We start from the raw sequence: 26,931 nt of genomic DNA, 5'->3' as shown, positions 1-26,931 counted from the left end.
AGGTGCAGGCAGGATGGCGGCTGCTCTGGGGCTGGCTGTGCAGAACTGCCCGCCCTTCCTCCTCCTTGCCAATCCCCCAGGGTCGGTGTTTGCCGTCCCAACTGACACTGGCTATTTCGGTGTTGCTTGTGCCATCTGGATTCCATGGAAGAAAGGTTCTGTCAACTGCACATACTGATAAACACAGCATGATTTACTTGTGAGAAATAAATTCTAATTTTTCTGTGGCGCTCTGAGGCTGGAAGAAACAAAATCCAAACAAAAAATGTTTCTTCCAGTGTTTGGGAGACTTTTAGTGCCTGGGCAGCATTCTTGACTTCATGTGATCACTTTCGGTTTTCAGTGAAATCCTTTCCATATGTAATTTTTTATGGGAATCCTTCAGTGCTCAATATGTAGGCAAAACTTAAACTGACTTTGAGACTTCTTTCACAAGCAGTGAAAAATCAAAGGTAGTGAGTCTGTGATGCTGATAATGTAATTATGTGCTTTTCAGCTTTTTGGTGTGCAACGGTTAAAAATGTTCTTCTGGGAGCGCAGACACTTGCTGCTATGACTTAGCTTTGGAAACTGCTTAGAAAAAGTCCCTGGGAAAATATCTTGCCTTGCTGCTTATCAGCATTTTATTGAGCTCCTGTATTTATGTGCAAATATATTCCATAAATAAATCTTTAATGATGTGATTTTTTGTGAAAAGTAGACGCAGCTCTGTTCAATTCTTCTAATTAAATACAGCTAATGGTGGCAACTAAAATACAAGAATTGGAACTTCTTTCACTCATTTTTCTGCATGACTGACAAAATTATTGTTTTGGGTTTGTTTGTTTTGTTTTCTACAACTTCTAAGCATTCTGTCTTTAATCACCATTTTTATAAAAATTGCTTTTCTGAAATCTTTTCAGAAGCTATTTTCCAAATATTCCATATTTTTTTGTATAAGACTAGAATTTTAAACTTTCATATTCGTTTTTTTTAAATGGCTTTTTAGAGGTAAGAGTGAGAATACAAGGAAAATGGTAATCCTTTGAGCTTTTTCCAAAATTCCTTCACTGTGTTGTTCAGTTTGGGTAGCTTGCACAGGTACATTAATGAAAAAGGAGACAGATTGAGGAGAACTCAAGTAGAGGATAGGGAGGAATCTTCCATGTGAGAAATACTTTGGGAAAGCAGATAAAAATAGTGGAGGTAGACAGTTAGGATAAATCATTTGGGTATTATGTAAGCCTCTACACTTGCTGTGCAGTGCTGAGAGCATTAATTGGAACAGTGCTGGGGGGCTCGCAGGGGTCAGTGCAGAATCACTGGGTGTTCTCGTCCCTGGAGGCTGAGGGGTGGCTCAGCTGTTCTGCCTGCACGAGCTCCCCGAGCACGTGGGCTCACACCCTCACCGTCTGCTTGGCCGGGGGACCTCTGCCACAGCTCTTCTTTAGAAAGAAGATAGACAAGGAGCTGCAGAATGAGCGCTCAGCACGTGAGTGGCACCATTAAATGGGCTTGAGCACTTTTTTGAATTGGATTTTCCTATGGCATCATTCTTCAAGCTGTTATTTTGGATCGTTTAAGGAATAAGAATGTTTAAAGCAACTCTAATGGCAGGGGTATAACCTGAATCTTTTAGACGCTTAAAAATTGTCTAAAATCTTTGGTCCACACCTGTGGTCCTTTGACATATTAACACTGGTATTTTTATTCTGTTGTAGCAGGCTTTTTGGGGAAAGTGATCCATTTTTATGTTGCATGAAGATATAGAGGCCGTTTCTTCTGCAAGAAGAATTAATGGGAATTTGAAGGTTATGTGTTTGGGATTTGGCACCAGTTGAGCATAAAAAAGTTTTCCTACAGAGTGAGCAAAAAGGACACAGTTCACTTTTCCTTGCTCACGAAGGAGATTGTATTGGAGACCAGGCTGTGAGCCTTGTATGCAGGGCTTTGCTAGAGCGGTGGGAAATGCTGCTGCCTTGGCCTGACCTAAGCAGAGAGCAGCCTGAGAGAGCGAATCGCAGGCATGTGTTGTTGGAACAAGAGCAATCCGGCAGCTATTACAACATGAGACCACGAGGAATACAAGGATGCAAGAGTGTAATGAAGGGTCCACATTCATTCTGCCTCAGAGACATTCCTTGATTATTCCATGGAAGATGGGAGCTCAGAAATAGTTCAAATAGCTCAGCCAGGCAACAGCTGTGAATAAAAACTTAGCAAGGTAGTGGGTTATGACCCGATCCATAACCCAGAAACAAAAATTATTAAAGATCTGACTGGCCGAGCTGGAAACCCCCTGTAGCTACCATTTGTGGTGATGCCGAAGACAGTGCCACCGCGCTCACTGCACCTTCCAGCGGGGCTGCTGCTTGCTCTTTTTATTTTTTTTTTTTTTAATATAAGTTTAGCGACCTCAGATGATAACAGCCTGTGGGTGATCTTGTGTGCCTCTGTGTGTTACACCAATGGTGTCCCTGAAGCAGTTTTCGCTCAGTGGCCCTAGGAACACCCCAGGACCCTGCGCTGGCTGGGATTTCTGTTGCCGCGCTGTCTGCAGGGCTGCAGGTGTGACGGCGTTGCAGCTCCCTCCCATATGAGCACAGACCTTCTGGAAGGGCCACCTTCTAGGCGCTGAAGTAACCAGAAATCTCTTTTTCATCCTCCCCCGATTTCATCTTTATTACCCACAGCAAAAGGCTAAAAACAAGAGAAAAGTTGTATGCAAGCATGCACTGAAGCAGCGTTACACCAGCTGGGTCATTCAGACATTGGGGAATCCATGAACAAAATGAGTGTTAGCAAAATTCATCACCAAAGCCAGCTCTTGATGTCATTCCCAGAGCCTGACTGCTCCCAGGAAATCAGAGAGCCTGATCTTGGGAAGGCTACAATGCAGGAGCTGCTTTTCCTTCTGACTAGTCATAGCCTCCGGAGCTGGGGAGGAAGGCTAGGCTTAAATCCTGTGCGCAGTGCACCGCTGCACTGGGAGGGTATCCCCATTAACTGCATCGCTGCCGTCTCGCACGCTGGGAACAGCCTTGCTAAGAAGTCCCTTCGTAATTCACGTCCATCAGTCGTGGCGTTTCTTCTGGCTGAGGTTTTGTGCAGAAGAAGCTGCTCCAAACAGGGGCTGTCAGTGGGTTGTTTTTCATGATTATTGTTAGCTACGTAAGTCTCATGATTCAAGATGAACAAGCATAATAATAAATTATAGCAAATACTGATTAAAAAAAGGTCTCAAAGACATTTTTCACTTCTTTCCTAAAATAAAGCGTAGTCATTCAGGTTTTATTATTTCTTTTTAATACTGATTTGGAGCTTTTCCTTGATGTCTGAAGACACATATTTAGCTTGGGTGAGATTGTTCACGATGCAAAATTAATCGCATCAGTAAGTGTTTCTGTGCTGCTGAGCACTGTATGTGTACTGATCTCTGTTAAGTCAAGGAAAGTGTCTCTTAAACTTGATTAGTTTTGCTGTAAATAGAAGAATCATTTTACTCTTACATTAGTGCATAACAATTATCTCTGATACCTTGGATGGTGACAGAGCATAGAGAGTTAAAAACCCCATTCTCTAGGATTTAGATTCATACATAATGAAAAGAAATTACTTTAGATTCATTGTATTTTCTGATAAGTCGTGTAAGTTTTTACTATCCTGGAAGGATATGACTGATGAATATAAATTAAATGTAAGGCCAGAATGTATTAAAACTTAGAAAATACTCTATTTTGGATTTAAGAGTCTTTAAGAAACAGAAAGCTTTGAACTGAAACGCAGTCGGCTTTATCTCCTGCCTTGCAACAGATGCTGGAGTAGTTTTCCAGTACTGTCGTTGCCTTGTGAGTCATGTTAATGTTAACGGGAGTCAGGCAGTTATACCCTCGCACTAAGCTCACGATGCTTCACTGCTCTGGGTGTCCCTGGCGTGGCAGTGCTGTGATTGTTGGAGACTGGGGTGATTTCAGAGGCGCGGGTCCCCTGGGCCCTTACTCGGGAGGTGCTGCATGGTGGTGCGCTTGGCGGTGCTGTGGTGCCGGGGCGGTGCTGGGGTGCCGGCTTGGTGCTGCCATGGGTCTGTCCAGGGGAGTGCTGCTCTCCTTCAGTCCCTACCGCATCGGTGACCCCATTTTCACCCATTCCCACATGATTTTCTCATCCTTGAGAGAAGCATGTGATTGTCACAGCATTGCCACAGCTCACCGTTACTGAGCTGAAGTGACCAGGCCATCGAAACCTGAGTTCTAACTTGCTGTCGAAAGCGGAACTCTGTATAACGTGTTCCTCATTATCTGTATTCATGTCCCTTTTTGTTTGCCCTCAAGTCAGATGCAAGATGAAGCAATGCATGTAATTATAACTTCTGATTGGCCTCGCTAGGAGCATGCCCGTTTATGCAGCAGGCAGTTAGTGGTAAGGTGCCCCACACTGAATTTTGCTGAAGATGCCACAGTCTTCCCTGGCAGGCGTTGCTGCGCCGGTCTGCCTCTCCGCAGGGTGAGCCAGGGTGCGTGGCAGTTCAGGGGAGTGGGATGGCGGGGTGTGACTGGGAGTGGGATGACGTGCCGGTTCAGAGCAGGTGACATGAACGACCTCTTCTGTTTCTGGTAATTAAGTTTGGATTTAATCTTGCCAATTAATTTGATGTGTGCAAGGGTGTGGTGGCTGCATCCAGACTCCTAGTTCATAATTATTCACATAACAAAGCAATCATCATGCAAATGGGCGAGAGCTTTGAAATCTAGAGTTTGGTGATGGGGGCAAATGTGGGAGGGGGTGCCCGGACTGGGGCAGGTTAGCAAAGCTAAGTGGAGGAGCTTGTTGCCTGGAGCAAATGCTATTAGTAGTAAATTAATAATAATGTTAGTACTGACCATGTATATGCTGTAATCCATCAGGTGCTCACCAGAGTGGTCTCCCAAGACTCAGTTTACACACTGCTGGGATCCAGCCATTTCTGGGGAAGGAGAAAGCCGCCCTTTGTAACCAAGGCCATGTGGCAGCTGCTTTAGGAAGTGAAAAACGATGTATCTGATTTTTAAAATTGGGAACCTTTCTAGAGGTCACATGTAGATTTAATTTAGAACCTTAGTAGTAATAAGGTGCCAGTATATTTTCCCTTGCTATAAAGTAGACGTTAAGGCATCTGACCTGCAAGAAGCTAGGCTGGGTGTCTGCTGCATCTCACACAAGTGAGAGCTCCTCTGGGTCACTTTTCCTCCCTGAAACCATTGACATCAGCTGAATTCGATGCTAGAGGGAAGCGGTTGCTTCCCTTGCTGAGTCATGGCCATTGTTTTTTTCTGTAGTAGTTGTTATCATGGATGATGCTAATAATCACGTCTATATATATATAATATTTTCTATATATACACACATGTACAGTTAGAAATCACCTGTCAATATGGGAGTGTTTTTCAGTGATGTGTAGCTATCCTTTTTGTCACTGTTACAGGTACCTCCCAGTTTTGAGTCTTAGTTGTGGGACTTGTCCTGAGGTTCGGTATGTGGCTGTGTTCTTGAGGAAAACACCGAGAAACTGCTGCATGCGGGGCATTCTTTATTAATATTTGGCTGCATAATCAACAGGCACTGCAGCCTGCTCCCACTGAAACAAGCAGGAGAAGTGACACGTAATATAATGTCATGCGTGCATGATGCAGGAGAGAGTAGGAAACATTTTACACGTGAAATGTGCCTTTCTAGTGGCAGGGGACAGTGTGGGGCGGACAATTTGGCGTGACCGACCTGTCGGGCCAGCTGTGCTCACACAGCCCATGCTGCCCCAGAGGAGACGCTGGGTTTGTGGGAGACTGATCTTGGTGTGATGCCATTGACGTAGGTCATCTCGCTCCTCTCCTGCATCACTTGGCTTACGTGCATTTGTAGTTAATCAAACAAAATGTCTTTAATGTGCAAGAGTGATTAATAAATAGCTTTCTGCTTTTTAGAAGGATACATAGTTGTTTATGTATAATTATGGCCTCTTAAATGTCTTTGTATAGAAACTCAGTGTTTAAAATTAATATTCATTAGAACAAGCACATAAGACTGATTTTAATAAAAGAGCTTTTGGTTATTTCAGTTCAGTTTGTTTTCTTTTTAAAAAAACCTAGGAGTTTTAAGTTAAATCGTGAGATTACTGTTATTTTTAAAGATAAACAACTTCTTTTTAGACTTGCGTGGGAAATGTCACTTATTTTATGGTTGAAATTCCCCTATGTCAGGATAATGCAGAACTTCTATTTCTGAAATACATTCTGTAAATGTTACGGTAAAGGATTATAGTATGGCTATGTTTTTACTACCAGAAACAATATTTGCAACTTCAGTGGTGTGGGTGGATATGTGAATGCTTTGTAATACATAAATTAACGGTAAAATGGATGAAATGTAGAGTAGTCCTTCCTTCCATTTTGTGTCTCTGGGTTACCAGTTGAAAGAGAATAAGTAGCCAGTAGACACATTTCCTGGTCTAGAGACAGTCACTGACCTTTCCCTATTTTAGTTTATAAATACACATCCATCTAATGCTGTCAGGTAATGAGAATTCTGCATGTCTCTGAAGTCCCAAATTTTGTAAAGGAGATTGATATATACCATACATAGGTTATAAAAAAAGAAAAATTTCAACAGGCATATTTCTTGACTTTAAAGTTTTTTTTAATTACAGTAATAATGGTTAATTCATAACCGTATACTCTTTAAAGGAGAGAGGGTTTATGGAATTTGCAGTATAACTTTCTGACTTGAAAATAGCATTACTCTAATCTAAAATAAGAAAGGATTGGGCTATGGGATTTGTACGTCAGTGCCATTACACTGTTGTTAGAAATTGGTTCACAGTTTGATTAGGGACATAAATCTTGGAGAACTGATTTCAAGGAAATACCTTATTTCTGCACACTGCAGTAATGTGTGTGCAATTGGGGGGGCTTACTTTATGACGTTGCCTCTTTTTTCATTATTTATCCAGTTTTCATGAACTGAGTACACTTGGATGTGTTAAATTCAGATGTAATGTCACAGTTAGGTGTTTCTGCTAAAACCGTTTTAGAAACTGTGAAATATACTCAAGATAAAAACACGTCTGATGAGGATCTGCCTGAGAAGCCCATTGAAGTCAGTGGGAGGTTGCACTGTCTTCCCAAGCAACTCTGTCAGAGCTAAAACAGTACAGAAATAACCTTTAAAGCACTACTACTAGTACTGCTACTACTAAAACTATGTATATTATGCAAAATATCTGGGTCATAGAAGAAGTGTTGGCAGTTTTTTTACAAATCCGGTGTGGGACTTGCGTAGTAGTTCAATGCTAATATGTGCTTGTAGTTTTACCAAGCTCTGTTTATGTCACAAGTTGCTGGGCTGTGGAGGGCTATGACGTACATCTTAAATGGTACAGTATCAGGGCATTCCCACTTCAGAGCTGGCTGTTCTGTGCCGCTGCCTTTGCGCTCTACTTTTTCCCCAATATATGCAAAAGTACCAAATTGAGAGAGGGGTCTATTTGCTTTTACGTGCTGTCACATCGGTGTAGTAGGTACAGTTCCTACAGAGCTAGAGTACAAGACCAATTTGGTTTGTTCAGCAGTAGTTTACTAAAGAATATTTTTCTTTAACCAATCCTTCACTGTTATGTGGCCAAGATGTTAATTAGCTCATTGTTTCTGCTTAATTTTGTGACAGTGCTATAATTATATCCATCAATTGTGCCATGAAGTAATTGCTGTATCTTTTCCAAATTCTATGTTGAGATATGTTATTGGTAACTTTGAATTGGCAGAGGTGTTTTGAAAATACTGTAAGGCGGTCAGTAATTTTTGTATTTATTTAAAAGACAGCCATTTGGCAATTTCAAGCTTTGAGACTGTACTGTCAATGTAAATAGAATATTGATTTTATTCCATTTCCTATCTCATTAGAGTCATTGTCATGAGGATGAATTCACGTTGTGTAATTATCTGTTCTTGCTGACAGTTCTCATGTCATTGAGACTGGCGTTTTCAGCTTCCACTTTCTCTGAGCATAAAAATAGCATTCTTCACTGCCGTGTTCTTCTTTAGTGTTGTGCTTTTTGCCTGTCCAGCTTTATACATCTTTCTTTCCAAGAGATGTGTGTGAATTGAGATAGAGAAAAAAGGAACGTCCAGCAAACCCAGTTACAGGAAGAGTGAAAACAATGGCTCCTCGGGAACAGTTCCCAGCGCAGTGAGACACTCCTGTTCAGATACCTTATTTTTGTGTCAAAGACTGTAATGAGAAGAGGAGGAAAAACATGTCATTAACCTGGCTGTACAACATTTCTTTATAGCAATAATGGGAAGTAATAAAAATGGAACATATTTAATCAGAACTTAGAAACTGTAATCACATGGTCCTTTGTGTGTTAGTTTCACTTTCTTGGGCGTTTTCAGATAACCTTTCCACTGATTTGTGAAGTTGTTTCTTAATTGTTTGAATTGACCCAGCTCAGCAGACAACTGAGTCATCTCTCTTACCCTCCTAAGGAATGACTTCTCAGTGTTGTTTCTCTCTTTTATCTTTTCTGAGAATAACTTTTTAATTTGCTTTCAATATTTTTAGCTTCATTTTCCTTGTATTCCAAATAATCAGTGAAGGCAAAGCTACGCTTTGTCCAACCAATGTTGCAACAGTCCCAAGACAAGTAGCAAATACTTTCAAATTTCAAAAGGTGAACTTTGAAAACTACCTGTGGATTAAGAACAGCCTTTAGTACTGAATGGCCTACTAGGTGGAGTCTGGAAACTGTCAGCCCCCAAATAAATTTTAATTAAATAAATAAAAAAATATTAAAAATCAACCCAACCCCTTTCCTGTCCTCTCACTATGGTTCCTCCCTCTGGATTTGTTGCGGTCTTTCCTAGCTTATCAGAGACAGCCCAAAGAGACACATCACATATATCTGCTGGGGTTTTTTGCAGACAGTGGTGTCCTTTAGTATTTGAGGCTTATTGAGGACTCCTTATTGACGTGGAATATCACAAGTGAATTTCAAAGTGAGGGGAAAATAGTTTATGCAGATAAAAAAAAAAAGATTCTGTGCTAACATCTTCCTTTATTTAGTGAAGATATTGAGGACATACCTCTGGTCTGAAGTCAGTCTATTTTTGCTAGAAGGCTATTTTTAAAGCTGATATTTCTGGCTATGTTTTCAGGTAGGTAACAAATTCTGACAAAACAATTTTTCTTCAAGTAACTGTGCAGACAAAATATGCATCTAGCATTTCTTCACATTCAGAAGATTTACCTCTGAGGCATCGCAGCTCCTCAGAGTAATACTTTTCTTTTTGCAGTTGGCAGCCTGAAGAACGAAGGGTGAAATTCAGCCTTGTTTAACGCAGTTACAGATATATCACTGACCTCAACAGGAGCAGGATTTCGCTGCAAGTGGCTAGTCTGACGCCAAATAGAAAACTTACTACAAAGCTAGGAATAAAACACAGTTTCTTGAGTTTTACCGGGAAGATTACTCCTTTCACTACACGTGAGCACAAAAGATAGTTTTCATTTGTTTTCATTTTGTATGTTGCCTTTATGCTATCTTTCTTCGTAAGGGGTGACTACTCGTGCAATGAGACTGAAATTAAGTATCTTGTTTTGAAAACGTGGCCTTTAACTTGCTTTGGCTTTAGCATGTAAAATATATCAATTGCTGCTCTAACTCTTCTTGTTGTTTGGAAAAATCAATGCTTGGTATGGATTGTATACCAAACTGATGAACAGGAGAAAATCCACACTTAGAGCTGTTTCAGAACTTTGTTGTAGAGAGCTCTTACTGCCTGCATCGGCACCACCCTCTCCTGAGGGTCTCACAGGGAATAAACGTTCATAACAAAATAACACTCAGAAGTCATCATTTTGTGCTGTGCAAGAGCAATGGTGGGAGGAAGTGGATACATCTATTATCTGTATCTGCGGAGGACAGGGTGAGTTGCAGTACACCTTGGCTGGAGGCCGGGTGATGTGTTTTAGGATTCCAAAAGCTCTCTGATGTGAAGGGCAGTCCCACACAAGGTGGCTGGGGATGCCTGGAGCCCATCCCAGCAGGGCACCCAGGTGGGCCTGCTGGTGTGCGGCTGTGGCCAGGTGGCATCGTGAGGTCCCAGCATATTGTTTGGTTCTTTCAAATCTCTTGGTGCTAACCCATCGTGGCTGAGTAGTGTGGCACAGGTGGGAGAACCAAACGTGTTTGCCTGAGCACTTGTTACGGAATGAGTTTTCAAGACCCAAGTCTCTGCTGTATCCCCAAGGGCTGAGCAGTAGTGACTGCTGGCATGGGATGACTGACTTCTGAATTTTAGGCAGCTGAAGCAAATGAATATCTGTGTTTACCAAGAAGACACCTAGCTGTTAACTTGTGCTTGCAAGTAGTTATGCATAGTTGTTTGTCTCCTGCTAGCAGGGATTAAAAATGTGGGCACGATTAGAAGTGTCCTGGCAAGGAAACCATGGTGCCTGTTACAATCTTATTAGCTGTATTAGGTGTGCTTTACTTCTCCTGTAGTTTGTTGTTCTAATCACTTAGTCCCTGGGAAAAGACGCCTCGTAGATTTTTCCTCATCTATTGGTTTGCATCCACGCTGACCAGCATCACTTCCCAAGATGTGTTTTTGATGACAGTGTCAGTGATGCTGCTTTGGGGGGGTGGTGGTGGTGGTGGGAAATATGAAGATTATGGAGCAGTGTCTCTAGAAAGACAGGGATGGGAACAACCTTCCCCCTAAACGCAGGCGGGCAGGATGCTGCTGGGGGTTGCAGTGCTGGCAGAAGTCCCGTTGTTGGTGTTGCCTGTGGGCTCCGGTGTGCCGCAGCGTGCTGTGGGCACTGTCGTGAGGGCCCCTCTGCTCTGTAGTCCAGGCTGCTCTTTTGAGATCTCCAGGCTGGGACAAGTTACAATTTATTATGGAGTTAAATTTACACATGGCACCAGACTTCTGTGGCAAAGCTGGGCATCTGAAACTTGTCTCAAAGAAACACCTGTTCCACCTTGGCATCTGAGGGGAAAGGTTTACCCTCTCATTTCTGGATGTTAAATGCCTGGGTGGGTTTTTTTTAAGTGAATGATGTTTGTCACTAAGCTTGTAGTTCACCTGCAATACATTAATGGGAGGAAAAAGAGTGCCAAGTAATCATTCTCTTCTGGAAGGGGCAGTCGCACACGTGCAGGCACATTATTTCCTGAGGTCTTAGATGAATACAGATCCAGGCTAGTTTGTGGTGACCCCAAAATGACTATATATTAGCGACTAGGGTTACATAAGAGTGCACGGTTGTTGTCTCAGGCAGTCAGCTGTTGCACCAGAGCCGAGCCGGTCTTGTGAATGAGCGGCATTTTGGGTCTGTCCTTAAGAGAAGCAAGTACCGGCGCCCGCGGGAGCGGAGGGGTGGTGCCGCTGCCTGACCCCGGGCGGTAACGACCGCACGGTAACGCTGCGTTGTAACGGGCTCCCGGCGGGACGGCGGGCCCGGCTTTCTGCGTCCGTTAAGCCGCGCCGCTTCCGTGCGGGGAGCCCGTACCTGCGGGCCGCGGCCGGAGAGGCGCGGGGCGGGGGGAAGCGAGGCGAGGCGAGTGTCTCGACGGGGCGGGGCGGCGGCGGCGCGCAGGCGGGCGGGTCAGCGGACGGTACCATTCCCCGCGCCGCGCGTGGGCGCTCCGGCGGCGGCGCCGCGATGGTCCGTCCCCCTCGCTGCATGTCGGGTAGAGCCCGGGCCCACACGCTCGTCCTCCGGCGGCCGGGCGAGCCCCGTCGGGCGGGCGCGCTCGGCGCTCGGGGCAGCGCAGCCAGCGTCTGACAGGCGCGACCTTTCATAAGACGGCCCCCGCCATTGGCTTCCTGCCCGGAATATCGCTGCAACGCTATCTGCGATTGGCTCGCTCCCGATCATGCCTGGCTCCGCACGGGGAAGCGGCCCCTCTCCTCGCAGCCCGGCGGCGGCTGGCGTGAGTGCCCTGCGCGGGGCGGCGGCGGCGGCTCCGCGGGACACCCCCGAAATGCCGCCCGGTGAATTGTAACGTGTCTCTTCTCTCTACAGGTTGGTACTAAGAAGTGCCTTTCCTGACGTCTCTGCTGCTTGGGACCGCTTCTAGAGCAGCCGCTGCTTTTTGCCTTGCTTGCTGCCAGCTAGACTGCGACGACAGCGCATCCGCCCGCCACCTCTAGCCAGACACCCCCACTGCCACCCAAAACCGAGAGAAAGGCGCTATCGGGCCTTGCCGTAGGCTGCTTTACTGTAAAAATAAAAGTTTGCTGAGAAGGTCAGATATCTTCTGCCCGAAAATCAAGGAGAGGAGAAAAAAAAAAAATCCAATCTCGATCGTTGCTCTAAACTGCTGCATCTGTCTATGCCAAACTAATCGATACTGATTGCACCACAAAACCCCGTTGCAAATTCAGCTGCGTGGAGATTACTTTTCAGACAACTTTACTGAAAGCAGCTTGGAAATCCCGTGTCAGAGGGTCTGCCACGTTTTCATGCTTGCATTGTGGGCTCCGGTTGGCACTCAGGATGGGTTACTGAGCGCACGAGGCTAGTCCGGGCCACACTTTTTAACATTCACCTTGCTGGTAATCCTAGCATTTCTCTAAGTACGAAACCTCTGTCGATTAACAGTGTCACACTGTGAACTCCTGGTGGCACATCTTTTCTTTGACATTGCGGCCACCCAATTTTACATGTACTTTTAAAATAGGGAGTGGGGGAAAAAAAGTATTCTGGAGGTGGCGCTTTCATCGTTTCCAGTTTATCATTCAGCTACTTGTTTGTCCGTTTTATTGGAAATTTTAACTACCTGTAAAATCTAAAGATGGCTGTTAGTGTCACGCCGATTCGGGACACAAAATGGCTAACGCTGGAAGTGTGTAGGGAGTTCCAAAGGGGGACTTGCTCACGACCAGACACGGAATGTAAATTTGCACACCCATCGAAAAGCTGCCAAGTTGAAAACGGACGCGTAATCGCCTGCTTTGATTCATTGAAAGTGAGTAAATATTATATTATTTTCAAGGATATACAGTTAATGAAAGAAGCAGTTGTAGCCAGAGAAACCCTGCAGCCCAAAAGGGAGCAGTTGCTGGCTGCCAGCAGTGGGATGTTTTGCTGCTTTTATTTTATTGATGCTTGTTGATTTGTTTTGCTGTTTTCCTCAGGGGAAGGGGAAGGATAGGGGGAATGAAGGGAAAATATGCCTGGCAGGGCTCAAATCCTCCAGTATGGCTACAGTGACTGGTTCTTTGCCTCCAAATTACTCTCTGCCTGTAGCTGGAATAAAGGGCACTTCACGTAGAAACAGCAAAGTCACTGTAAGGATTCTTTGTTTTTAATAGCACAAACCACGTAAGCAATATGAGGATTTGTTTCCATCTCGTAACTACCAGCGGGTTGTTGGTGTCTCTGGACAGCTGATGGTGAATCTTAGAAGAGTGTTTTCCTCCCTAGGTTATTTGGGTGTCTGTGTGCACCCTGCTTGTATTTCTGTGTTTGGGACTGCTGTGGTTATCCTGTCTTTTTCACAAACACACTTGCTTAAGGGAAGGACAATGCTTAGCAGAAGGCAAGGTGCCTCTAGACGTGCAAGCAGGGCTGTAGCAGAGAGTGTACAGCCTCACTGTGATTTTTAGGAGGCATATCCGAGTTAGGTGCTGCAAATGTATGGCTGCTGTTTTACTGTAGCTGTAGTTTCAGCAATAGGTGTTAAACGTGTGGATCCCAGCGCCTTCCCTTCAATTTTTATGAATTAAATAATCTTAACATTTAAAATACTCATCCCACAAACAGTACAGAATTAATTCAGTAGAGTCCGTTTCCCAACTTTTAATTTTTTTATGAAATATGTCTGTCAGTTTTTTCTACAGTATAATTTTCTCTTCCTGGGACCAAATCCCGGGAAGCGGAGCAGAGCCCGAGTGCGTGGAGTTGCCTCATGGCAGAGACATGCTCTGGGGAGGGAGTTGTAGCTGTAACCAGCTACTGCAGGTCGCTTGTGCAGCCAGGCCCCGATCGCAGCGGGAGCTGGGCAGGAAGTGGGTTAATAGCGGTTTTATATAAATCCTGCAATGCTCCTGAGTTTAAAAATGTGTCTTGTTGCAGAACAGGGTAGATGGTGAACCTTTAAAATGCTCTCAGGCCCGAAATACCCAACCCCACCACCCCCAGCCATGTTTTAACTTACGGATATTGAAACGTTTTTGTTTGTGTTGTTCAAATTTATTTTAAAATTACAGTAATCATAATGCATGGGGGGAGAGAAAAATTCATTTAAAAACATGGAAATAAAGTGTTTCTATGCATTAAAAAAGCATTGGAGTTAGGAGCAGTGCTGGGCGCCACCAGCGCCGATGGGGAGTCTTGGCCTTGAGGCATCGCCCTTGGTGGAGGAGTGGCCCAGTGCCTCTGCCCGCCGCGGCCACCGCCCCTGGGTGGCAGCGAGCCCGCCTGGTGCTTCCTCTTCATGGCGAGGCATGGCGTAGTGTGGTATGGTGCAGGTCAGCTGCTGCTTCGAGGATGCTGCGCCGCGGGCGCCACCACAGCCGCCCCGCCGGTGTGTTGGCAGTGTCAGAGGCTGCACGGCCTGCCGCAGCGGGGACAGCTGTGCTGCAGCGCTGCACCCACAGTGGCATACCTGCCGGAAACACGGGCCTGGCCTTGGAGACTTAAACCTGCCTCTGTGTGAGAGGGTGTGAGAGTGAAGATGTAAAATAGTACCTGCAGTATCCCCCGGTTTAATTTCCCACTGAACTGGTATTCGATCGCACGGCGCAGTGCAGTTGCAGCGGCCTTACTCCTCTGGCCTTGCGCTTTTCAGAGCGAGGATACAACCGAAAAGGTTGAAACAAGACGCCAGAGTTAATTGGATGTGAATCTCCTTCGCTATGGGAGGCATCACCTGAGTTTGCTGTACATCAGTGTCCTCCACTCAGATTTCTGACATCCGTGGTCATTGGAAGTGCCTTAAAATCTTGGTGCTGGATGAGGAGACCAGTGGCGCTGGAGCCAGAGCGGCAGCTTGGGCTTGTATCTGGATGAGAGACAAACTGGGGACTGGCCAGGCTTCCTTGTCCCCGGCGGCATGGCTGGCTCTTGTGTTGCCGTCAGTAGGGCTCTTCCGTTTCCTTTTTTAATGAAGGAGATAATTATCACCTTTGTAAAGAGCTGCAAGGTCCATGGATAATAACTGTAGGTAACATTACAGCATTATGACATTGCTTCAAAATACCCTGTCGAAGAGAGTCTTCCGTTGCCCATGTAAAGTCAACGCAGTAGCCGAGTTGTAAGCTGGGAAGGAATCTGCTGTTTAAAAATACACTGCTTACCAGATATGTTTACTGGTGTTCATGCTTAAAAGGTCTACGTGTGGCTGAGGTGCTTCCTCCATGTGCTGTGTCCTGGAGAGGCTCCCAGGGGATCCAGTGGATCCCCTCACTGCAGCCTGGGGAGCAGGGCCGGGTCGTGTTGCTGCTGCCTCCAGCATAAGGAGAGCTGCTTGCTCCTGAGCGTGCTTTTTTTTCTTTCTTTTTTTTTTAGTTAAATAGCTTCTATAATCTATGAAAATAACTTTGGTAATCAGAAAATGGAATATCTCTTCACTGAATTCCCTGTCCAATCCACGTGGTAGAAAAGCAGTTACTCAGTTTTGGTTTTGTTTCACATCTTTGTCAATTTTTGTGTGTGCTAAGTTAAACAAGAACTAGTTATTTTGTTACATTTTCTGCAATATCACAAACTTTAGATGTTACACAAAAACAATTTAGGGAAATGTTATACCAGATTTGTCTAGACCCTGTAAGGTCAGTTAATAGTTTACCAAAGAAAAAAAAAAGATTTTTGATTAGGACATTCAGAAGTAATTTTTAATTTTTCAATAATTCAGTGTGGATGTCCTTGCTCTTTACTAAAATAGCAGTACACCTAAAAATTGACCTTAATATTAAAATACTTGATGTCTTATAAATGTATGTAATATTAGTATTAACAGCTACTCTTGCATTGTCTCTTGGACATAAGACAGATATTTAGTCACTGAATTTTTCTTTACAAACTATGAATGCATCTTTCACTCATAGCGCTCCCATGAATTAGTGTGTCTTAGAAAAAATGCTTTATATTAGCTGACATCACGCAGGTGTGTGTTAGTGCTGCAGAGAGCTGCAGCCCCTGATAGCGATACTTGCTCATGAGCTGGAGATGGCCGGTGTGCTCTGCTATATTTAGAACATAAACAGGCAAAGCAAATACTTTCTGAGGGGACCCCGTGAAATGGCAGTACCCTTCAGCTCTGCCTGGCAGACTTTGGCCTCCGTCCCAGGTGTCCTCCGTAGATGTTGTGCAGGGACGGAGTGCACGGAGCTCACAGCCAGCCGCAAGCAAGTACGACTCATCTAGTCTGCTCATAAGAGGTAAAAATAGATTTCAGAAGTGGAACTTTCAGCTTGGGTAAAATACTTTGTTTGTTTTTTCTCCCTGTGAAATGAAAGCAAAAACTGTGTATGTAGGTGTAGAGCGAAAATAAGAGGGGCATCTACTCCTGTGAATCTCTCCTCCATGTTGTGTTGCCACCCGCAGGTACTGTGTCGGGGTTTGCAGGGGCTGCTTGTAGAACTGTGGCACTGCAGCGTTGATCTTGGGGCACGTGTCATTTGTTGGGAAGCATGTCCTGTGTGTGCACCTTATGGGTTCTTTCTTAAGTCTGAATCAGTAACAAACAGCAGTTGTTACATGTTAATTAGAAGTTTGGAGGAGAAAAAGGAAGACACATACATTTCTGTGACCTCGATGAGGTAGTGCAAGGAAGAGGTCAGGGTCATGTCAATCAGAGCAAGATTTTATCATCCTGCTGTTGAATACCCTGCTTCATAATTAGTCCTAATGAAATCTGCAAGGCTGTCCTTAGGGTAGTGCATTAATCAAGATAAATGTGTGTGGGATAATGTAGCCCTTAGATATTAGGAGGATAATTTTAAAACAAGAATGATTATGTAGTATATTCAAATTGTGCGCTTGAGTGGCTGAGTCAGCTCCAGCTCTGGCTCTGCATTGTTTAAATGCCGTAGGATTTTTTTCCTAAATTTGGATGCCTAAAAGCCTGTTAAACTGTCTACAGAAAAAATAAGCTCTTGTGTTCCTAAATCAGGAAACTGGTTTGCAACAGAATTAGATTTTTAGCATAATTTTAAAACATTTTTCTTCATTTTTTGCTTGGAAAAATACGCCTAAGTAGGATTCATTTTTGAAATTACATTAACTTCATCAGATGTTCCGATAGATGAGTCATCTGACGTTTCCTGAAAACTGAGATAAAGATGTCTTAACAATGGGGAGATGGATGTCAAATGCAAATCTTGTGGGAGGCTGCAGATGCGCTGAGGACACGCTGTCACCCTGCCTGCAGCTTGTCTGTGCACGCCACATCCTTTGGCTGCCACAGTGTCTTTCCTAGCCATATATTTTTGAAAGTATAAAAACAATGAGGAAGAAAGCGGAGAAAGGGTGATGTGGACTCACTCTCTTTTCTGTAGTGCTGCGTGGTTGTGGTCAGCGCTGCTGTTAGGCGGCGCTTCTCCACTGTAGTCAGCGGGCTTTCTACGGGATGCAAACTGTTGTGATCCAAAACATGCTGGTTCTAACTGGTTTGAACTTCACTTGATTTCAGTGGACTCAGTAAACAGTGCAGGATTTGGGCTGCATCACAGTTTATCCCTTGAGAGCTAATGTTCACTATGGGCACTGGAACTTTAAAATAAATTTTTGCTCTCAAGTTATGCTTCTACTAAGGCAGCTACTTCATGCCCGAGTTGGATGTCCCAATGAAGTGTAAAAGCTTTTTCCTAATCTTTTCAACAGCTGAAAACTCTTGAACTTCCACATTTCTCTGCTTTTTTGAAATTCTAAGAAAAAGCTAGAGACTAGAAGTTCAAGTCTTTTCACTGATGGTATCTGAGTTTGAAGCTCTGGTGCTTTGTGTCCAAGATCCACCAATACATAGTATGTTAGTATTTTATCTTCTGTTGCAGAAGTACTTATTTTTTAAAAATTAAACTCCTGAACTCTGTAAAAGTGACATGCCACTTTTTACCGAGAAGCCTTAAAAATATATAAATGCATTATTATTATTATAGATTAACTCAGTGAGCACCTTATTTCTACCGCGTCAGAGATGTAATTGTTAATTGTTCAAATCTCTCTACTTCATCACTGCTTCAAAAAATAATGATTTTTTGACTTGTCATCCCCCTTCGTGTTACACTTACCTAAGGGTGTAGAATAAGGACCTTATTTATTTATTTTAATACAAAGAAAAGAAAATCATGGTAAGCGTATTTCACTAATAACGTGAGAATGGCAGATCATTGGCTCTGTCAGTCCTTTAATTAAGGCAGAAGAAAAAATCCAGAAACATAGTTACAGAACACTTTAGCAGGTGACTCTTCAGTAATTTTAACTTTCGGGTGTACGGCATCACTTGAGTGTGAGGCAATAACAGCATTCAGGATGCAGAGGTTCGGTTTGGCTCGGGGGCCGGGAGGCAGATGGACACACGTCTGATTCCAAGGAAACTCGTAAGGCAGTAACCCTTAGAAAAAAATGAAAATATAAACAGTGTTCAAATTCCTGAGATCTGATTTGCCATTTTTCTCCTCTTCAGCCTGTGCGTCTGCCAGTAGGCTGAGCTCCAGAAGAGGAAGCAAAGGGATAGTGGCAAATGCATTGGGAAAATGGTGCAATTGTTAGGCTGAGTGGCAAATAGTCCATTAAAAAAACAAACAATCGAAACTGTGCGTGTTCCTCTGTGGGAATATAAATGGCATTTTGAAATCTTATCGGATATTCAAACAAAAGAGTTATGGCTCACTACGGTGTTCAGAGTTCATGTTATAGTTTCAGCTCTACATCTGCAGGAAGAAATAAAACAAAAAACATTGCATTGCAGCATTTGCACTGTCATTTTTTTAGAGGCTGTACATAACAGAAACCAGCGTGGGTTTCTGTTAACGTATGGTCAGGAACTCTGCTGTGTACAGTCAAAATCAGTAACATTCTGAACTAATTTGCAGGGAAAATTTAAAGAGGCATAAAATAAGAAAACCTTGTGTCAAGAATATTCAGTCATTTGTCCCAAGTCTTCAAATGAGGGTCAAAAGCAGCCTGTGAGGCCTCTCTCCTTCCTGGGATGACCCCAAGCCTCTGTTGCTGTGTTTTTCTGAATACAGATGCCTCGTTGCCAAGGTTCACTTTAAAATTTGTTGGAAGCAACAAATTACATTCGAGACCGAATGATCACATCTGGTTTCTGACTTTGGAGAAGCATTAACGTTTCTTCATTGGGACTATGTAGCCTTGTTAGCCCAACAGGATACCATTTAGGAAATACTGCCCTGGGTGCTTCTTAGAAGTCTGTGCTTCACATCAGGAATAGCTCCCGTGTCAGGGCTGTGTCTAATGTCTGAGAATGGCCAGTCTTCTAGAGAAGAAGTCTCAAAGCCAAGGCAAGTCTGCCGCCCTCCTACTGATTCAGTCAGATTGTGAAAACCCTGTTAAGAGAAAAAACAACATTGTTTTGGGGATGATTAGTAATGGACACCTCTTTAATCCTCTCCCTGTTTTCTTGTGCTTCCTTCTGTGCCGCGTTGTTTTTCCCCATGGGTTGGTGATGGATGCATGGGGCTGGGCTCGGTGGAGAGCCAAGCGCCTGCTCTCCCTGTTTCGCAGCAGTGGTTCTCGCCCTGGGAACCAGCTCCCAGCACCGTCTCGGCACTGTCCCTGCACGGTCCTGCTGCTGGTCGGGGTCCAGACTTGGGGAGGGCAGCAGTGCTCCATGCTCAAGCACAGGCTTGGGGTAGAGAAGGCTTTGGTGAAGAGCAATTAAAAAGTATTCCTGTATATCCTACATCTTTCCCCTGCTCTGTGTTGCTTTCAAAGGGAACAAAAGGCGGAGAAAGCAGAGTCCGGTGCCGGCTGGAGCACCTTCAAGGGGGGAGCACTGCCTGCGGCCAGATCAGCTCTCTCGTTCCGAGGACCAGGATCCCAGAGAACACACAATTTCAGTGACACTAATTGCTTGATTTTGTCCACTGATTTGCCTCGCTGTGTGTTTCCTCCCACCGGAATTGTGTTACAATGCTTGGGAGAAACAGGGTGATCTTTCTAGTCGTTAAAGGATATGAAGCCACCTCACTGTCTTGCCAGCTGTGCTAATTGGCGTGCTTGCTGGCAGCCTTAATCACGAGGGACTGCACTTGTACAGGTGAATCTGCCCTCAAGCACTACAGTGGCAGCTGGTCCCTGCTCGCCTGACTCTGTGAGCCCCATGCGATGGCTGGGGGATCCAGGCTTTTAGTTTCTTCATCCAGGGCTGCACAGCAGCACTTAAATTAGTTCCTGTACAAAATAACAAAAGAGATGCTTTTATTCTGATCCAGAGTTCTGTCTTTTTCCTTAATTTGCACAGTGCCACTTGAAGGACTACTGCTATTAAAATAAGATTTAAGTAAACACTGAATTGTAATATACTGAAACACAGGATTATGCAAACAAGAAAACCTTTCTGGGGTTCACGTTTGAATTTATTGAAATACTTAATGACATACCCTCTTCGTTAGGGAATATCTAATTATTTAACTGGTACAAAATACTAGTTGAGGTAGTTGGAAACAACTCCAAGATTTTGATCAAATAGAGGAAAGTATTAACATCTGATAAAGTGGACTTTTTAAAGAGGAATAATAAATCCAGCTACTTCATCTGCAGGGTGTAGTGGTGCTGGAGTGCTTCACACCAGCAATGGCAAGCTGTGGGACGCAGCAGCTTCGTGAGCTCCTGCTGTGTTAGTAGCAGCAACGTAGGAGACCTCAAGGGACCGCTGCTTCACGTGATCCCACCAGAAGCTGTGCTGGAAACTAGTCGCATACCCAGGCAACGCTGGTTTGAGCTCCGGGAGCTCTGGTGCATCCCTGTTGGGAGCTGCCCCCGCGCCACCCCTGCAGGGATGAGGGGCTGGCAGGGTCGCGACAGAGCGGTCTGGTGCTGTCATCTGTCCGCAGGTGGGCAGCAGGGTTTCCCGAGGGGCAGCACTGTGGCAGAACTGATGAGTGCCATTGGGGGCATTGCCCCCTCCGGGTGTCTGTGTGCCCAGCCTGGAGCCGAGATCTGCTCCATCACAGAGAAACGGAGCTGCGTGTCATGGGCACTGCCTTAAGAGGTGGTGTCCCTGCTTCAGAGTGAGTAGAGGCATTCCTGGATGTAGCAGATACATTGATGTGGTAAACAGGATCTGTTTCCTCAGATTGCATTTTTTTTTTTTTTATATCTCAGTCACTGCATAAACTTCCCAGTTGATAAAAGTGCTAAACTCAGCAGCCTTTTGCACCCCAATGCACTTTGACTGCCAGCTCTCAACCCTGGAGATCCTGAAAAGTCCTCTTGCTTTTCAGAGACAGGATGCTGGGAACACTACTGCTGCTCCGATGGGAAAATGCTGATACTTTGGAAATTTGCTCAAAGGCTGCTGAAGAGCAGTGGTGCTTTAGCAGGAGGGTTTGAAGGGGCCGGCTGGGGTAGTGAGTTTGGATTGAGCTTGCCTCTCGAGAGCACTTCAAGTCCTGTGAAGTTCCTGGAAAGACTCTTTCCGGCTCCAGATTCCTTTGGACCATTCCTAACTTGGTGAAATAGTACAGAGAGTTAGTAAAAAAGGAAGAGAGTACTATTTGAAGAAAGGAGCAGCTCTGAGAAAACAAAGCCGTTCGCTTTTTGTCGGCATGATTTCACTGAAGTTGAATAGGATGGTTTCCAGGCCTAAATATGAACATAAATAATTGTAAGATTGAGATTTAAATTTGAAAAAGAGGAATGGCAAAGTATGGAAATTGTCCTTCACGTATGTGCACACTGTCCATCCTGCCGTGCCGGCTGCACGGGAAGGCCTGTGTCCTTATGTGCCCAAGGGGTCAGGAAGCGGCCAACGTAGAGAGGAGACTGTGGGGACATATTTTAGATCACAACGTAGAGAGGGGGCTGTGGGGACGCGGGAGGTGGGTGGCTCTGAGGCCACCTCCATTGGGGGAGATGCCTGTGGGACCAGTAGGACCAAACACTCTGTTGAACCCGAGATGGAAGATGGCAGTTTATGGCTGGGGCAGATCATGGGCAAGAGTTGGCTGAGGTACAAGGGGATCTGCAGTATACCTGGGGAGCAGGATCGTTTGTTTGTGGACATGCTGAAAAAAACACAATCCAGGAGCAGCCACGCCAACCCGGGGTAGCTGTAGGTGTAGTAGGTAACCACCACTTTGCAGGAGTAAAGGTCATTGCTTTCTGCTCTTAGTCTTTCCTGTTTCCTGGTGATAGATTGAATTGCTGTCCAAGGGAAGTACCCACCTGCTGAACTTCAGGGACATCGGAAGCCCTATGGCATTTTAGCCCCTAGCAATATTAATGCTTCTTCAATTCCCAGCTTTTCCAGTGTTGTTTTCCCTTTCCCTGTCCTTTTGCTAGATGTACGTCCTTTTAAAAACATCCTCAGTCTTGAAAGCACAAATATGAGCTGATTATAAACATTACTAGGTTAAGATTGCAAGACACGAGTGAATTTTAACAAATTTGACTAGTGCATGCTTTATACATGCTGGAGAGAAATCTAAGGAATAACCATGTGTAAAAGTGTGCAAGTGAGCAAGCAGAGTTCCATGATGAATTTATAACAGTGGTTACACTCTACGAGCACAGACTGATAATCCATTGCAGAAGTCAATGTCTTTATCCTGACAGGATTCAGTCTAAAATCCTGTGCGATTTCGGTGCTAGTCTTCTATACTGGGCGAGTGAGAGGCTGCACGTTTATTTTGAGAGAAGTCTTTCCAGCCTTGACTGGCGTTCAAAAGATCATTTGCATTAACATATCCTTGCTTGTCCAGTACCCTGGTAAAATCTTCCCTGCAATGAACTGAGTTAAGAGACAACTAGGATTTATGCAGTGATTGCAACCAAACAGAAATACAAGCAAGTTAGGAAAAACCCTGATGAGCAAACTGCATGATTAAAGATTTCACACTCAAACTAGACGCTCCCAGAAGAAAACAGAAGAGTCAGTTCTTTGTATTTAATACATTGTTATTTATTCCTGTTGTTTATTGAACACTGAGGCTGCACCTGGTGTTTTATGGAGCAGAGCAAGATGTTTCCCTTGCACAGGGCATGCAGGTAATGGATGGATGGATGGATACCCATGGATATATATGGCAGCTTTATTTCAAAGCCAGGTGGCTTAAAATGCGAAGTTCTTTTTGATAGTGGAGTGTGAGGAATTGTTTCATAGAAAAAAAAAGTAATTTGTGATTTAAATATTTCCAGTTGATGCTGGGGGGAATGGTGGTGAGTTTTGTTGGTCAGGGGAATTTCTCACTTGGCCAAGGGGCAAGCGTTTGTTGCACAGACGTGAATGTGCATGGAGCTGCAAGCTGGTAAAATATACCTGCAGTGAAACAGTAAGCACACTGTAACCAGAACTAAGTGTTTTAATCTTTTTCTGTGGCTGGACTGAACAGGAGGAAAAAAGGGATTTTAGAGCAGGAGTACCATGCAGCTTCAGTTAAAACTGGCTTTTTTGGAAATTATTATAAACTCTTGAGAGCACTAGTTAAAAGAGTCTCCAGACTGTAAAGTCAACTCAGCTTTTCATTGCATTGAAAGTAAAACTACCTGCACTTTCCTACTGGTACTAGCAAAGGTAGTATCAATATAGGATTGGATGATAGTTAAAATATTGCTGGAAAAAGTGTTTAGAAGTATTTAAATGTTCCCCCCCACTAACTTACTTGTAACAACTTATTTGCAAGTTGTATTTTGTGTTCAGAATACATTCTTAGTGTTGATTTCATTGATGTGCAAACAGAGCAGTGAACACACGGGTGTGATTTCTGCTCTCTCCCCTGTGAAAGCGCACAATATGTGGAGCAGTGTTTGTGCTGAGGGGAGATAAATTTGCAAGGAAGCTTATTGAACTCTCTAGGAAGAATAAACCTAAAGGCATATAAAAATTTGATAAAGTTGGTGAGAAATTCACTTTTCTGCATGCAATTGTTAAATAAGCCTAATGGCAACAAATCAACTAAAATATGTGTTCAATATAAGGAAATTGATGCGCTAAGCAAGGACCGTTTTCAAAACGTAGAAGAAAGTATTACTCGAGGACTGAAACAAGGGGAAGGGCAAGATGGAAAGGCTGCCAGTGCAACCCGGCAGCCGGGCTTGGGATCTGTCAGCTGGTGTGGAGTGTGGAGTGAAATAAACCCTCCGTATTATGGTCTCTGGGCTTGGACTTGGCCCCTGATGTGGCTGCCAGCTTGCGGCCAGGGGTTGCCTTGCTCTCAGGAGCGCTTGTGGCAGACCTCAGTCAGCCCAGGTAAACGGATTTAAAAAATACTTAAATGGCAACCCTGTAAGATGCAGCACACTGAACTGGCCATTTGCTAACACAGTGAGAGGACCCAATCTGAAGCATCATGAGTAAAACTGAAGGGAGACAAGTAGAAACACATGTAATCTTTTTTTTTTAAATCAGCAGTTTTCCTAGTGACTCGAATGAGAGAAGAATGGGTACTATCACATAAATTGGAAAATAAGACCAGACATATAAATAGCCTGCATAATTTTTCAGAAATATCTAGATACGTACGTGAGAGAGAAGGGCACAGTGATTATATATAAACCAAAATTTAAATGCCTGCACAGTGTGATGTAGCCAACTTTTGTCAGTGGTACAGCTGCTTGTATCATTAAAATAAACGAATTGGCAAAGGTAAGAACGCCATTGTCAGAAGGCAGAAATACCAGCTTTTTGGCAACTGTATTCAGTTTATTAGATCATGGATTACTGTGTTTAAAGTTTTCCTGGAACATTACTTTCCTAAAGTCTGGAAATTGACTGAAATAAGCTTAAATTATACACAGAGTCAAAGTCTGGTTTATATACTCTGCCTTCTTCAGAGGTCTTACAGTGATTCATGTTATCTTGCAATCATTAAGCTGCCCTCTTCAGTTAAATTTCAGTGGAGCAGGACCTTGCAGCCCTCAGCTCAGAGATGAGTGTAGAGTTCAGCCTGTTGGAGATGCTCGTAGCAGCTGTGACTGGGGAGAGATCCGTCGGTTAGTTGTCAGAGCCAACAATTGCCTTTTCCTATAGTCGGTACCACTAAAAGGCATTAATTAAAATAGCTGTAAACGATTAAGGTTTTTTATGTGCCTGCTTCCTTTGAATAGAGATGAGCATTCCAAAGTGCAAGTTGTATGCAGTGTTGCTCATTTTACCTTTAAAAAAAGTTTTGAATCATGCATTAATTCAAATGCTGATTTCAAAAATGCAGAAAAAACTGACTCGGGAATTATTTCTCATTTGGTTTTAAAACCTCCTTGAAGTGCTGGGGATTTTTTTGTTTGGTTTCTTTTTTAATTATCCACTGCAGGTATAAGTTGATAATGGCTTCTTTATGTTGAAGTAAACAGCTCTTCCTAAGGAGGTGTGCCAGTTTTACTAGTTAAGGTCTGGAATACTAGAATTTCTGGCTGCTTTTTTATATCACATCTCCTATTTGAACTATGGATAGCTTGATTTTATACTTAGGAAAAAAAAAAGAAGGGAGAAATAGAAAGAAATTACTTTATTGAGTATAAACTCAAATATCTCATACCAAAATGATCTGGAGCAGACATATCATGAAGTGGTTAATCATAATTAATATTCATTTAACTATCATCATGTTACTGACCCCACTTAGGACCTGGTCAGAAGTGTGGATGGCAGGGTGGTTCATTTGCCCTCATCACACAGGTTGGTTAGGGTAATGCCCAGTCAGGTCATGGGCTTTGTGCCTGCAGGCGCTGAGCAGGTGCGTGTGTTCCTGCTGGAGTGCCCTGAAGTCTGTTCGCTTATCTCTCTGGGGTAACTCGCCGGTGTTTTTCAAGTACGTAAGTGTTGACAGGATGGGAGCCATGAATATTTAGATGAACAAAATGTGTTACAAGTAGTTTCTTTAAAAATATGTACAACTGTGTGTAGAAGGAAGAATATCATTTTAGTTGCTGTATGCAAGATTTTGAATGGAGCTACTGCACTTCTTCCTTTTTAAAGTATTTCTTGAAATCAGAAGTTTCTTTAATCTCATTCTATTTGTTATATAAGAAATTCAACCAATTTTCTTTGGTCTATTTTTATTTGCTTTAGTACATTAAAGACATATTTTTGCAGGAAGTTCCGTAAGGAGGGGGTTGGTTGGTTTGTTTTAATTCAAGGCTGGAAGAACAAAGATGTTTGGGTGCTAAAATTTTTATGTAAATGGCCTTATCACAGCTAGCTAAGGAACTGGTACATCATTAATGCCATTGTCCCTCATTTTTTACAATACATTTGGCTGTAAGTGAAAGCAGATAGCGTATTCATGTATTGGGTTTTGGAGGAGAGCTGGAGGACAGGAGGAGGAGCTGCTGCGGGGCTGAGTGGATCAGCAGAGCGGGCTGCATGCTGGTCCCTCACCCCTTTTTTGCATGTGTATTTTCACTTCACACATTGGAGGATAAAACCCTGTTCAGATGGAAAGCTGCAGCTATCCAAAGGGTGGCTGGCTCCGGCTGGTAGCGATGGGTGGGTTCGACGTTCTCCAATTCACCAGGCAGGGTGCTGGTCGGTGCCAGGCAACCCCTCATAATGGTGGGACGGGTCCTCCTGCCCCCGAAGGTGCCTTTTCCTCTGGGCTTTGTCTTGGTGGGGGCAAGAGCGTGGGGATCGCTAACCCCGCTCCACAGCCCACGTGGGGTAGCGGTTGCCCTGGGGTGGGAGCAGGGCCAGGGCTGGGTGTTGCTGCCCAGCCGGGCCCAGACCTCTGAGCATGGCCCCTGCCATGGCTGGGCTCCTGCAGAAACCTGCCACAGCTGCTGTGA

The 26,931-nt window shown here is 44.1% G+C and overlaps 1 protein-coding gene across 17 annotated transcripts in view; it reads left to right on the top strand.

Moving 5' to 3' along the window:
• MBNL1 (muscleblind like splicing regulator 1) overlaps positions 1–26,931 on the top strand; it is a 110,868-nt gene that overhangs the window by 16,700 nt on the left and 67,237 nt on the right. For 3 of the 17 annotated variants that reach the window (XM_076341505.1, XM_076341504.1, XM_076341506.1), the window contains exon 2: positions 12,043–12,988. The exons of 5 other annotated variants lie outside the window; for them this stretch is intronic. In XM_076341505.1, the coding sequence (XP_076197620.1) occupies positions 12,815–12,988 (174 nt within the window). In that variant the 5' untranslated portion in view covers positions 12,043–12,814. Of the gene's footprint in view, positions 1–4,463; positions 4,483–11,414; positions 11,434–11,753; positions 11,951–11,981; positions 12,989–15,530; positions 16,404–26,931 lie in introns of those variants that run through there. 9 more of the 17 variants (XM_076341513.1, XM_076341502.1, XM_076341510.1 and 6 more) reach the window with 7 other exon arrangements.

The sequence above is a fragment of the Aptenodytes patagonicus genome, chromosome 6 (assembly GCF_965638725.1).
Source record: "Aptenodytes patagonicus chromosome 6, bAptPat1.pri.cur, whole genome shotgun sequence".
Taxonomy (NCBI): domain Eukaryota; kingdom Metazoa; phylum Chordata; class Aves; order Sphenisciformes; family Spheniscidae; genus Aptenodytes; species Aptenodytes patagonicus.
The sequence above is the reverse complement of the archived record's forward strand: the minus strand, read 5'-3'. Positions and strand labels throughout refer to the sequence as shown.